The sequence below is a fragment of the Pseudophryne corroboree genome, chromosome 7 (assembly GCF_028390025.1).
Source record: "Pseudophryne corroboree isolate aPseCor3 chromosome 7, aPseCor3.hap2, whole genome shotgun sequence".
Classification (NCBI taxonomy): Eukaryota; Metazoa; Chordata; class Amphibia; order Anura; family Myobatrachidae; genus Pseudophryne; species Pseudophryne corroboree.
The window spans coordinates 371,256,551-371,272,180 of record NC_086450.1 but is presented as its reverse complement, the minus strand read 5'-3'; the positions used below and the strand labels follow the sequence as shown (position 1 = coordinate 371,272,180).

The 15,630-nt window shown below is 40.0% G+C and overlaps 1 protein-coding gene across 1 annotated transcript in view; it reads right to left on the bottom strand.

Annotated features, from left to right (window-relative positions):
* FAM20C (FAM20C golgi associated secretory pathway kinase) overlaps window positions 1–15,630 on the bottom strand; it is a 229,447-nt gene that overhangs the window by 63,177 nt on the left and 150,640 nt on the right. Inside the window, exon 4 of the mRNA XM_063934510.1 lies at window positions 7,917–8,009. Coding sequence (XP_063790580.1) covers window positions 7,917–8,009 — 93 coding nt within the window. The remainder of the gene's footprint in view (window positions 1–7,916; window positions 8,010–15,630) is intronic.

The window sequence follows — 15,630 nt, the reverse complement described above, 5'->3', positions numbered from 1 at the left end:
CTGCAGTATCTCTAGGCCAGAGCACCTTTCATGCTTGCCAATATTCTCCCATGTGTTTTGACAATTTTTAATCTCAACGTTTATTACATTCAGTGACCTGTATTGTGAAAATGTAAATAACTGGGACACTGACTTGCATTGACATGTGTGTTTAAATGGCGACTTTCTGAAATTCTCCTTCAAAATGTATTGGATTACATATGATGATTTCATCTGAAAATCGAAGGGAAATTGCAATTTTGGCAAAATCAGTGATATTATGTAAATAATTTTCCTCTAACCAAACCTTTTATATATTCCAATACCTTTGAGCCATATACAAGGACTATCAGTTTCTCAATCACTTTACTGTGTAATACTGTATCAAAAGTTTTAAGAACTCCTAAATATGTCATTAACCTGATCTATGCCAAACTGTTATTGACAAGTCAAAAATATCAATTACTTGCATCTTGTCATTTATTTGACTTTAAATAGTCAACAATTCTTTCTTTGTAATGGATGTACATGAGCAATGCCCCTAAGTAAAGGATCTTTCAACATATCCATCCCATTTAGTTTTTACTGTTACTATTGCTCCCTTTGTTTTGTTTATCTTTTAAGTGATGCATCTAGAACACAGAGCTCAGTTCAGACACAAGATGCACAGTAACAAAGGCATTCATTCACAGTGTATTCAGTTATACCCTTTTCCTGTATTGTTCTTTATGTCCATATTTTGTAGCCTTTGAATGTTGGGAGGTAGTGTTTGCTAAAGTATTTGTGGGGCAATCATATTTTTTTTTGTTTTAAAATGGCTGGTCTTGGTCTAGGATCATGATAATGAATATAACATAATAGAATTCCTCCCAACTGTTCCAATTTAGGTGGGACAGTCCAGAGCCGGATTAAGGCTTCGGGGGGCCCGGGGTACTTAAAACAAGGGGGCCCTAAGGTCTAAAATTAGATTTATATATATATATATACACAGCAGAATAGCTTGGCACTCAGGACAAAACTGCAAAATGTAGGGTGCCTTCCCAAAGAAATTAATAATCACCAGTATGTTACGTATAAGAATGACTTTGCTGTACGTCCTGACGAAAAGGTCTGCGGACCTTGAAACGTTGACATGTTTGAAAATATGCTGAATTATTAATACACAGGATTCTTGACTTACCCTGGAGTGTCGCCTCATTCTTATACGTAACATACTGGTGATTATATAGATCATATCTATCTATCTATATCTATATATCTATATCTATATATATATCTATATATATATCATATATATATACATATATAATTATATATATATATATATATATATATATATATATATATAAATATCATATATATACATATATAAATATATATATATATATATAATATATATATATGGGAGGATCAGGTAGTTTATTATATATATATATATATATATATGTAGAGTGGAGGGATAAGGGTACCGGCGACTAGTGTTGTTTAAAAATGCAAATGCTAAAACTTATAATTTATGAGCCAAAAAATATATAAAATTGAACAAACTGTTTTTTAATAACACATAAAAAATGTAAAAGTTTTCCAAATATTGATAAAAACATAAAGGTCTTATATAAAAGGTAAAGAGTTCTGACTTAACTTAAAATAGGCAAGGGGTCAATGCAGGGAACCCAACGCATTTTGTCACACACGGACACACTATATATATATATATATATATATACACACAAACACATATACATATATAATATATATATATAATACATATATATATATAATATATATATGTAATATATATAATACATATATATATATATATATGTATAATACATATATATATATATATATATATATACACAGTGGGGATCGAAAGTTTGGGCACCCCAGGCAAAAATTAATTTTAATGTGCAAAAAGAAGCCAAGGAAAGATGGAAAAATCTCCAAAAGGCATCAAATTACAGATTAGACATTCTTACAACATGTCAAAAAAAGTTTGATTTTATTTCCATCATTTACACTATCAAAAGAACAGAAAACAAAAAATGGCGTCTGCAAAAGTTTGGGCACCCTGCAGAGTTAATACCTTGTACTGCCCCCTTTGGACAGCTGAGACCTGGCAGTGTCATGGATTGTTCTCAATCATCGAAAAGACCTGGAAAAAAATCACTGGAACGACCTGGTGATGTCAATCTCAAAGGTTTTAAAAGCCCAGATTCATCTGACCTTGCTCCAACAATCAGCACCATGGGTTCCTCTAAGCAGTTGTGTAGAACACTGAAACTGAGAATAGTTGACGCTCACAAAGCAGGAGAAGGCTATAAGAAGATAGCAAAGCGTTATCAGATGCCCATATCCTCTGTTCGGAATGTAATTAAGAAATGGCAGTCATCAGGAACAGTGGAAGTTAAAGCAAGATCTAGAAGACCAAGAAAAATATCAGACAGAACAGCTCGCAGGATTGTGAGAAAAGCAAGTCAAAATCCACGGTTGACTGCACGATCCCTCCAGGAAGATCTGGCAGACACTGGAGTTGTGGTACACTATTCCACTATAAAGAGATACTTGTACAAATATGGTCTTCATGGAAGAGTCATCAGAAGAAAACCTCTTCTACATCCTCACCACAAAAATCAGCGTTTGAAGTTTGCAAATGAACATATAGACAAGCCTGATGCATTTTGGAATAAAGTTCTGTGGACCGATGAGGTTAAAATATAACTTTTTGGCCGGAATGAGCAAAGGTACGTTTGGAGAAGGAAGGGGACCAAATTTAATGAAAAGAACCTCTGTCCAACTGTTAAGCATGGGGGTGGATCAATCATGCTTTGGGGTTGTATTGCAGCCAGTGGCACAGGGAACATTTCACGAGTAGAAGGAAAAATGGATTCAATAAGATTCCAGCAAATTTTGGACGCTATCTTGATGCCATCTGTGAAAAAGCTGAAGTTAAAGAGAGGCTGGCTTCTACAAATGGATAATGATCCTAAACACACCTCAAAATCCATGGTGGATTACATCAAGAGGCGTAAACTGAAGGTTTTGCCATGGCCTTCACAATCTCCTGACCTCAACATAATTGAAAATCTATGGATAGACCTTAAAAGAGCAGTGCGTCACAGACAGCCCAGGAATCTCAAAGAACTGGAAGACTTTTGTAAGGAAGAATGGGCGAAGATACCTCAAACAAGAATTGAAAGACTCTTGGCTGGCTACAAAAAGCGTTTACAAGCTGTGATACTTGCCAAAGGGGGCAGTACAAGGTATTAACTCTGCAGGGTGCCCAAACTTTTGCAGACTCCATTTTTTGTTTTCTGTTCTTTTGAAAGTGTAAATGATGGAAATAAAATCAAACTTTTTTTGACATGTTATAAGAATGTCTAAGCTGTAATTTGATGCCTTTTGGCGATTTTTCCATCTTTCCTTGGCTTATTTTTGCACATTAAAATGAATTTTTGCCTGGGGTGCCCAAACTTTCGATCCCCACTGTATATATATACCCATAACATTAACTTAAATTTTAATAACAAAAAAAAAGGTAATGCAGCCTGTCTTACTTTTGCACTGCTGTGCTGATGGGAGACAGGCTGTGATGAGTGACAGACACACACAGAACAGAAGGAGAGCATGTTCCTCTCTCCTCCGCCAGTTATTACAACAACCTCCAGTCCACGGTAGCGGGTCCACTCGCGCCGAGGCTCTGCATGCCCGGGATCCCGCCTCCTTCCTCCCCTGCAGCCTGCGCTCCAACCAGTCACGAAGCCGCAGGCTGCAGATTCACTTATCATTGGACAGCAGTGCCGTAATTCGGCTCGGCTGCCCGCTAAAAGTCTGCAGCACTGACGGTGGCTGCCTGATGGCTTGATGGGGTGAGCAGGGAGCGCATGTCGCAGATTTGATCGGTAATAGAGATCCGATCTGCGGTGGGTGGCGGGGGGGCCCTCTTACAGCGTGGGGCCCAGGGGTACTTATCTTCAGAGCCCCCCCCCCCCCCTTAATCCGGCTCTGGGACAGCCCCAAACATGAATTCTCTGTCCTGCCATCCTGCTCAGGATGGACCCGTCGTGCTAGCTTGAAGTTATGTCCCTTCCACTGCAGCTCTGTATAGTAATGTAGCAACATGCCATTTTCCTGCATACCACCTAGTGTTCAGAGTTCACTCCTCATCACCAAGACGGGGAGTAAACATGGGCCTCTTAATACGCCCCTGTATATATGTATGTGTGTGTGTGTGTGTGTGTGTGTGTGTGTGTGTGTGTATGTATGTATGTATGTATGTATGTATGTATGTATATATATATATATATATATATATATAAAAACACAAGTATAAATAGATAGGCTGCCCCCACTGTACTTGTATATTGGAATAAAATAATCAGTTCCAGGTTTTAATAATGTTGCTGTTAAGTTAAATTAATATTTTTTTAATTATATGTAATATCTTTGAGTTATGATTCAGTCTAAACATTGCATCATACTCGCTTCATGACAATACGCACAGCTTCAGTTATGCTTTATGCCTCCAACTACAAACACGTCCTCGCTTTATTAATAGCATATTGCCAGTCTCGTGTTCATCTGCATATGGTGCCCTAATTAGCATTGCCTGGGTCAGCTAATGAACTATTACAATTATTCCTGTAACTGTGTCTGTTAACGACTGATTTCAGATTACATGGACAAGATTATCATCTGGCCCCCTTTAAGTATGAAGCCCGTTGTGTCCTCGATAGAGGAAGCTCCATCTGCTTGTGTTTGGCTCAGTAAGGCTGCATTAAATGTGGCCATTGTAAGCTGCGCAGTCTGTAAATCATTGACATTGCTAAGCAGTTTATTACTTGTTGTCTTGCTTGTTATCGTTTTATGATTCCTAGCGATCTTTCAGAGACATGGTAGCACAATGGATTTTGAAAGTAGCACTCAAAAGGGAAAATCTCCAAACAGTAAGAGAGAAATGCAGTGAATAGCCATTTGTAAATATTGCAATTTTCTGCGCATTTTACCGCAAACTTTCAAGCACAATTTTTTTAAAGGTAAAATTAACCTCGCTTTTAAAAGAAATTGTTAATTGAAAATCCGCAGTAAAAACGCCTAAAAATCATCAATTTTGATAAATCACTGTTCGTTACATTTCCCAACTTTGTTTTTCGAAACTTAAACTAAAATCACAAAGATAATCTTATTTCTTTTGTATATTAATAATAATGTGACCTGATATTTTATCATCAAGAAAGCATTGCCACATAAGGATGAAAATGGCAAAATACCTGGGTGTCCTTTACCATATAAAACATTATGGCTGTTATGTTTTTAGCCAAAATTTCAATGACTTTTGATGAATGCGCTGCACGTGACATATAAGGAAGGCTGTTCCTAGGTGGATAAGGTCCTTACCCCTACTTACTATGGCTTTACAAAGGCTACATATGATTTGTTGTCCAAATGTGGGTAGAAATAATTCAACACAGAAGAGGTGGATTTTTCTGTCTTTTGCCCAATGGGCTTTTTTATACCATGGACAACAACTGTCTCCACTGGTGCCTTATTTGAACAAACATTATCCTCATCATCAACATCCTCATCATCGACATTCTTATTAGAGCCAGCTACACAAATATCCTCCTCATCCTGGTGTACATCCTCGATTTCAATGTCAGCATGTTGACGTGTGCTGCTCCTCCTAACACTTGCAGATGACGTGCAAATGGTGGAAGGAGCCTCCTCTTCCAGTACAGTATTGGAAACATCAGGCTCACACATGGCAACCGCGGACACACTTGGACTATCTTTGGGGATTGGTGATATTTCTAAGCACACAGTTAGCTCTTGTGCCTTAACAAGTTTCATTTTTTTAACTCTTCTACAGGGAGAAGGGCTTATGTCATAATTTTGAGATGCAGAACCACCAGTCATAAACAAAGGCTTTAGCCTTTCCTTTCCACTTTTTGCAGTGAATGGCAGATTGACAGTTTTATGTTTCTCTGCAGCTAACTTTACTTGTGATTTTTTAATTTATTTAGCATTGTAAAATTATATTTCTTCTTAGATTTTACATGCCCTCTATGCCATTGGGCATCAGCATTTGCAAATGACGGTGCCGCACTTGCAATGTCAGGGCTAGTGGCAACAGCTTCAGCACTAGTACATGGTTCATGATCTCTTCTCAATTGTTCAACCTACATTTCTATCAACAAACGCGAAGTGGGGTACAGCTCACACCACAACTTGTAACAAAAATGTACCAACTACAGTGTACTATCAGAGATAGTAGTCAAACACTGCAGTAGACCTTCACCAAAAGCATGGCACAATACGTGTATGAGTCAGAAATGGTAGTCAAACATTGCGGTTGACTTTCACCAACAGTATAGCACAATACATGTATGAGTGAGAAATGGTAGTCGAACACTGCGGTTGACCTTCACCAACAGCGTCGCACAATACATGTATGAGTCAGAAATGGTTGTCGAACACTGAGGTTGACCTTCACCAGAAGCATTGCACAATACCTGTATGAGTAGGAAATACAATATATCAATGTGGTACCAACTTCACCCACAGCATCGCAGAATACGTGTATGAGTATGAAATAATAATATACTGCGGTCTGACCGGCAGTTTTACAGTACTTAAAACTACTTAAATAAAAATTTCATAATACACGGGTACAGCACAAACAGAAATTTTTATTTTTATTTTTTTGTAGCATTTATTATTTTAATTTTACACTGGGATGGAGCCCCTGGATGGACGGACAAAGTACCCCCTGGACTGATAAAGCAGAGCTGAAAGAGCACCCCTGGACTGATACAGCAGAGCTGACAGAGCACCCCTGGACTGATACAGCAGAGCTGACAGAGCACCCCTAGACTGATACAAAAGAGCTGAAAGAGCACCCCTGGAATGATAAACCCCACGCCAGATATACACAGTACTGATGGACACCTCCATCCAGTACACTCTCCACAGCCAGAGTAAAGATGGCGCCGATCAAGGGGACCTGTATAGCATAAAAACCAGCGAGATTCCGACAGTGGGAATATGGTGTTCGGCCTCTCTTTGGGATTCGAGTCTGGCAGGAAAACCCGAGCCGGACTCGGATCTTAATGTTCAGGTGAGTTCGGTTACCGTATATTATTGTTAAAAGACAGAATACTTATTTGCATTTGTTAATATACTGTATAGAAAATTTTAAATCTCTCTCGCTCAGTAATCTACGGGTATAAAATTTATCAAAGTAAGCAAAAAAAACTATTTGCAAGAAAAGTAATAGGTTATTTTGATATTTAACAGTCATAGTACAGCTTGGCACAGAATAAAACCACAACTGTTGCACAATTTTAGTTCTACTTGAAATCAAATGTGGTTAAACACTGTGTGGTTTTTCAGTACTGCTGCAACATCCTGCCAATCGACAAGATGGGTCAATAAGGTGTGTTTGACTAGAATTTGTGCACATTAATGTTTTATTGTATTTTGAAGTACAAATACTACTGATTCGGGATGTTGACAGTTTTGATGAAGTAGGCGGGGTTTATAAGACTTTGTAGCCAATGAGGTTATGAGACTGTTTTCAGAGTAGAGTATCAGGAGATGAGTGTTTTGATCTGGTTGAAGGCAGTGACCGATCCACTTGTGTGATGGTGTAAGTGAGCACAGGGCTGATTGTGACAGTGGCATATCATAATGTGACTGGGAGAATGCAGGCAAGCAGGTAGTCACAGACTGAGTGTAAATATTGAATGGAGTAGGGTTCCCCAACATCACACAATACTGATATGAGGCTTCTATCAAACTGTTGCAGTAAACCCATGGTATGAAATGCAGGTCATAAATCCAATTTATATTTCTCTTCATATGGTCGTTGTGTGTATGGCATACAAGATTACATACAAGGCTTCTAAATCCTTATATGCTGAGTTTTTAGGTCTCACCTGTCCAAATGAAAAGCAGCAATTTCAGCATTGTGACGCTCATAGTCTGAAAAGTAGAAAAAGTCAGGAGGTGTTTCTTGTTCCCTTGTTTGCCTAGAAAAACAGAAGAAAATACGACTTTAACATGTGCATGGTCATTATATGCATGCCTTATCCAGACAGAGGCCCGTTTTTATGGTCTGAACTGGCCAGATCACATGAGGGCGGGATTTATTAAATCTTGGAGAGAGATAAAGGGGAGAGAGATAAGTACCAACCAATCCACTTCTGTCATTTTACAGGCTGTGCTACAAAAATCACAGTTAGTAGCTGATTTTATGGGCAACAAAGCTTTCACCAAGATTGGATAACTCCTCCCATATGTACTAATGATAACACTGAGTTACTGTATTATCACATTTATTTCGTTGGTGCCAAACTATGGCTGCCCTTGTGTATACAGTAGTTCATTGGTTCATGTTATTGGTTTGTAAGGAAACTATGAAAGCATCACACATTAACAAGTTGGTGGTTGTAAAATAATCTGTTAAGGAAAATAAAAATGAAAATAATAAAAATGATCTATCATTTAAGCAATCTAATCTATTCCATACCTTCTTTTAGGTCCCAAATAAAATACAGTATTTATACAAGCCTATTGCCAAGTATTCTGTCAATTTGGGTGGTCAGGGGCAAGGGCATAGCTAACATAGGTGCAGGGAGTGCAGCTGCTATGGGGTCCAGAGCTGAGAGGAGCCACCTTCCCTGTCACAGTTATATGTGTTATATACAGGGTGTAGCTACAATAGGTGCAGGGAGTGCAGCTGCTATGGGGTCCAGAGCTGAGAGGGGCCCACCTTCCCTGTCACAGTTATATGTGTTATATACAGGGTGTAGCTACAATAGGTGCATGGAGTGCAGCTGCTATGGGGCCCAGAGCTGAGAGGGCCCACCTTCCCTGTCAAAGTTACATGTGTTAAATTTTTCAACCATTGGGTGGTACATAGGATCCCTTACAGACCACTGGGTTGTACATAGGGGCCTTTACAGACCATTGGAGGGAACACAGATGCCCCTACAGGCCTGCAATATATCTAGTTATGTCCCTGGACCTGCACATTGTAATATGGTATAAATTAACTGGAGGGTATTATAATGTGGTAAAATATTAAGTGGAGGCAATATAGTGTAGCATAATATGAACTGGAGGTAGCACAATAATGTGACATACAGTACTGTAATATGAACTGGGTGCACTATGTCACTATGGGAATTGGGGGTACTGAGTTTCATAATGTGTACTGGCAGCCCTGCAATGTGACATAGGGGGATATTCAGTTATCTGTGGTAATTTACCACGGTTAATTGATCCCTTGGGGGCTATTCAATAAGCCCCAACAGCCGGCAGTATTTTCTTTTGTTTTTTCACCTGACTGAGGCAGGAGGAAACAAGATCAATGATAAATGACTCATTTTTGAGATTGCGGGTGCGAATACACATGGGTCTGGGAACTTATGCCGAACCCTATGTGTTTTCGTCTGAAAAAGGGTCATTTTTTGGTTGAAGAAACGGCCAAAATGGAATTGTTCGATAATGACCATTGAGAAAATCTCGCGGTAGAAGCGCATTTTTTTTTCATCCTAAAAATTTTCGGGAGTATTTGAATGTACCCCATAATGTAAACTAGGGCACTACTATGGGGCATAACATTAACTAGGGCACTATTATGGTACATAAGATGCACTGAGACACTTTTATGGTCCATAAAATAAACTAGAACAGTACTATGAGGCATAACATTCAACTAGGGTAGTACTATGATTCAGAAAATGAACTAGGGCACTGTTATGGAGCATAATATGAACCACTGCTGTGGAGAGGTGTCTCTCTAGAAGCATTGGGACAGGGTCCCCTTCAAAATTTTACTATGGAACCCACAAAATCCTGGCTACTCCTGGGGCCAGCAACAAAAACCTTGATCCCGGTACAGTGATATTTATATTTATTTATTTAGCTATACACATATATAAATATGTATATCTCTCCTTCCTCGCCGGGCACATACTCTCACTGCACAGTCATTGTTTGTGAGAGGCTCTTGTCACTCTGCGCCCACGCCGCCTACAGCTCGCTGCCCTATTTGGACAAGACAGCTCACATCCCTGCTGGGCACTAAGTGGCAGATCCTTGGCTATGCCCTTGATCAGGAGTCTGGATCTTTATAAAAATTACAGTGTTCAGAGTTAGGAACTGGAGAATTAAGGGGAGAGGTGCTATATAAAGCACACATTAGTAAGTCCACCAACACTGTTGGCTACACCTGTTTTTGGTTGCACTTGTGTTGTCCATCCCCTGATCTCTATGGAAAAAAAATAATTCCAATTCTCAGCTTATATCAAAGGTCCGATTCCATCCACCCCATCCCCCCTCTCTCCCCCTTTCAATTGCAATTTGCATTTTTCATTTGCAATTTCCCTTCATAATGCTGCCTGTATAACCAACCAACCAGCCTTGTTCACTGCACCTTATCCTCTCTCCTCTTCTTTCTTGGGACCCTATCCTCAAAGATACTCCCATCTTCACTTGCAACTGTCCCCTGAGAACCTCCTCACTCCCCTAGCATCACATTCTGTCTCCCCAGTTTCTCTGGACCGTTTCCTGGCACTCTCCTCTATTTAAATTAAAAAAAAAAACAAGATAAACACCAAATTACACAGTAAAAAAAAAAAAAAAAGCAAGGGACAAAAAAACAAAAACACAGGAATAATAAACTCAAGTTTCCCAAACAATGAACATCCCAAGCTGGAACCCTTAAATATTAGGTATTTTTTGCATCCCATGTTTGCAATAAAAATAACTTAATCCAGAAACTGAAAGCAGATAGTGAGAATGTTATCAATATGTCCAAATATTAACATCTACACCAGGAAAAAGCTTAAAAATCTGTTGCCGATTACGAACTCTACATGTCGCCCAATTCTTAGAACACAGAATAATGCAAACGGTGCAATGTTTTGCATGCCCTCGTAACCCCAAAGCAACACGTAGTCTAGTGTTCATTCTTTGCCTAATCTGTTATTATGTAATTAAATAGTAGGAATTAAGTAGAAGTTTCTACCCTTTAATTGTGAAAACGTATTTGAAATGAAGCAATTATTTATGATCATAGCTACTTTAAAATAACGACAGGTTGTGACACCAATTATAATGGTAAAGAAAAAAAAAGGCCAAACCCGTGCACTGAATATTTAACGGGAATGTCCTGAATGAAAAGCTCCTGCTTTATTCTGACATGCAAAAGCCTCACATTACTACTCCATAACTGACATATGGCACACACATTAAATCACCTCTGGAACAGCACATTTCCACAAATTTCACTTGTCTATTAGCTGCCTGCAGCTCTGGGCACTCATAGGATATACATCATTAACTGTGGATCTAAAAACTTTCCTCCCGAGTTTATAATCCTGCATTTTTCAGCTTGTTTGTGTAAATCTTCCTGAGACATCAAAACAATAACTTTTACAAGTGATGGCCCCAATGTATTTAATGCTGGCATTCTACCAAGCTTGGGGAATATCTTTAAAGATCTTGGTATTATTTTTACCTGCCTCGGGCACAACAACAACAAAAAATGGTGGGGAATATGTTTCAAACCTTGGAGAAAAAGAGAGTGGAGAGAAATAATAAACCAATCAATCAGCTTCTAACTGAAATGTTAGAGGCTGTGCTTGAAAAATGACAGGAGCTGATTGGTTGGAACTTTATCTCTCTCCACGTTTTCTCCAAGGTTTGATACGTCTCACCCTGTAATCAATTCAACGTTGCTACAAGTGCATCAGAAATGTAACGGTTCACAGCAGATGACAGCCAGCTTGTGGACATATTTATTTGGTAGATTATGCAGCATTCATATACTAGTTGTTAGTAGTTAGCCAAGAGTCTGAGATTAATCATCAAACAAAATAGTTTACGTCACGTACAGTAGATTTATGCACATTGTATTACTGCCATTAATTACAACTCATTGGCAAACCATTTCAATTTCCGTATGGGGAGATTGTAAAGAACCAACCAAGGGCCTAATTCAGATCTGATCGTAGATGTGCTAAATTTAGTACATCTATGATCATTTTCTCAGACATGCGGGAGGGACGCCAAGCACAGGGCTAGTGCGCCCCGCATGTCTGGCCCTACCCATCCCCCGCACTGGTGCAAAAGCATTGCACGGTGGCAATGCTTTTGCACCTGGTGCTCTGGCAGGGAGCTACCCGCCACATCCCGGGTCGTAGCGGCTGCATGTGACGTCATGCCCTCAAAAAGGTCCGGATACGCCTCCACTGTCCAGCACACCCCTTGACCGCCTCTTCCTGTCAAGCAGGCAGAGGCGATCACAGCCCAGAGATGTTTTTAGCATCTCACCGGGCTCCCAGGGTGCGCGTGCGCACTCCACAAAACAATTCAGACTACGAGCGCTGCAGCTGCAGCGATGCAGTATGAATTACACCCCATGAGTATATAACATCACTAGACACAGTAGAGGTTCAACAAACCAGAATGGAATACTTTTATATGCCGATCAAAGAAGAGTAGTGGGTTTATTTATTTACTAAGTGTTAGGCTGTAAATCTGGTGGTTCCAATTATGCACGAAATTTAAAAGGGCGATGACTTTACTAGCAAAACACAACTACACATGTGTCTCTTTATAATGTTGCTGCAGGAGGCAGCTTACCGTGGGGTTGCTGCAGAGAGCGGACTCCCGCAACGTTCAGTTCCCCATTGAATGTGTATGGTAGTAGGAGCGTACCGTGAACTGATTAAAAATCTATGGGTAATGGCAGCATAACTACTGTACATGACCCCCCCTAGAGAACCTCCTCCAGCTCCCTCCTGATGTTAAGGGTAATGTAAGCACTGCTCACCGCTACCTTCATCGGCTCCTGTGAATTGTCCTGTTCGGGACAATACGTTGTGCCACGACTTTTAACCTGCGATGTGTTCAAAGTCGCATCACAGGCAAAGATGTAGAAGGACACATCTGTAGTAATAGCATTACCCTATTACATGTCGGGCATAAACACAGTCAGATGTAAGGGATTTTAGAATCTGAAGTTCCCATTTGGCTTCCATTGTTTTTATGCTAAGTTCTTGGCACCCACTCTCTTTTTTTATTAAATTGATCTTAAAAGGACCAGCACAACAAGCTTATATATTAATTATATCAACCATGAGCTACTGCGGGTCCTCAGAAATCATTTGAGAGAATATACTGTATACATATGTAGCCTCGCTCATCGTTATGCATCGCGGCAGCAAAAGCGCGGCAAGTGTGTCCGCGTCTGTGTGCATGTGCATGCATACACACCTACTGAAACCTATGGTGTGAAGTTGTGAACGTGGCTACATCTGTACTTAAGTAAACATTAGCTGTATTTCTGTTTTGTGACCTATAGTATCTGAAGCCCTGTTCAACATAGAAGTTATGGCTTATTTTACAATCATGGAAAAGCGGAACTCTGCAGCAGCACAAATGTCCTTTTGTGCAAGTGTGCCAATTTGTATGGGACCTGCGTGGGATTTAAAGGATTGCATTTGATGATGGGGAGAGATGGGTGGTTCATGGCTGGCCCTGCTACACTTGGATTAGGCTCACACAGTTAAAGTAAATACATTTTTCTAATGCAGAAGACTTGGACTTTGTAAAAATATTACATTTATGTTTTCCACCATGAACATTTTCAGAGCATGTTTCCTTTGGAAATGTTACCACACTAACCTGGATCAGACGATCCCTCTAAGGAAGAGAATTTTGACATAAAAGTGTTAACAACACTACAGTCAACTTGAAAAAGACGCCACAGAGCGTCGAAACGTGTAGAAAAGTATTGTTTATCATTTGGTATGACAATCCAGATCCGTATTCTTGAGGGGATACAGTTAATTTACCGGCAGTCGGGATCCCGGCGCTCAGGATACCGACGCTGGAATCCTGACTGCTATCAATACCGACAGCCGGAATCCCGCCTCACAGGAGCTATTCCCACTCGCGGGTGTCCACGACACCCACAGAGTGGGAATAGAACCTGTGGCGAGCGCAAGGGGACTCTGCGCTCACCCCGCTGCCAGCATACTGATGGCCGGGATGCCATAGTGGGTATACTGAGGGCCGGCAGCCCAACCATCTGTAACTCATACTGAACCCTTCTTGAGTCCACTGTATTGACACCCAGGTTACATCTTCCTCAGTGGATTCTATGTCACATCGATATGGTATGGTTGTTTTGGTATATGGTATGGTTGTCTTGGCCTATGGTGTTTATGCATATATATTTTACATTAAACATTTTGGATACTAATCCGGTTTCTTTCTGGTTATATATCCACGGGGAATGAGCAATATCAGAGGATAATAGAAGTCCAGAGAACCCTTTATGTGCCTCATTTGTTACAAGTACGCATACATGTAGGAATTTATACAGCCCTCATCCATCCTCACTCTGACTGGTGTTGAATTAAGGAATTGGGAAATCTAATTCTGCTGATGGGCTATCCGCACATTCTTCTCTACCTTTGATCACCACTTGGTGCAATTGATGGCATATCAACAGTCTCACCCTGTTATACTTCTGTTTTTATATGACTGCCACTGGACACCACCATTGGAACAAAGTGGACTTTGTGATAACATTCCATTGAGGACCATCATAATATTGGAAGTTTTGGAGTTGGTGACTTATGTTTTACTTTCTCGTGCTGCTTCATTGTGCAGCGCCATAGGAGGAATTATCTTGATTATTGTATACCCACAAATGTCAGCACTTCTCATTTTTCAAGGGGTGATTTAAAAGGTCAGGAAGAGGAAATGTACATTGAAAGGAGTCTGGTGGACAATTTCTGTAGGTGTACCTACAATAAAGAAGCTATACAATAAATACATTCTCATTTACAATGTGTAGTTTTTGCACTTTATATATGTGAATTGTTTTAAACAATGACAAAGGGGTTTTATTAGCAGGGCACGGCAAGTAAAAGCATTGCCCTTTTAAATCTCAGGAATAAACACACTCAGAGGCGCTGGGTTTTAAACCCTGTCGCTTCGTAAATGAACCCGAAAGCAGTTACAGTATATAGTGCATAGTTGAGGCCTGCTTGGGGCACTTACATTGGTTACACTGAAGCCCTGGTTTAAGATTGAAATTAAATAAAACATAAAAGAAATGCTGTATACAACACAAATGAAGTAATATTATGTTGAGTTTGCAAAAGACAGACATTGATATTGAGAGCCTATTGATTAGTCTATTTGCATATTAATAATGAAAACCAGAGAAGGAAATGTCACAGGGATCCGGATCATGAAGAGGCATAGTTCTTAGGGATGAATGCCTAAATCTGCTACAAGTCAGTGGCCTAGATACTACTATTACTACTTATTTGCAGCATACACCTCCCTCTGGGTGTCAGGCTCGGAGCCCAGGTCCTTGACATTGGCCTGGACACTGCACATCTAGATTGCATGACCATATAGTTACAGTACAGTATATCCCTGTTTTGCTGTATGCTCTGTTTTGCATAATGTGACACCTTGGGGGTCATTCCGAGTTGATCGCTAGCTGCATTTGTTCGTAGCGCAGCAATCAGGCTAAAAAATGGCAGTTCTGCGCATGCGTATGCGGCGCACATGCAACGTACAGGCACAATGAACGATGCAGTTTTGCACAGGGTCTAG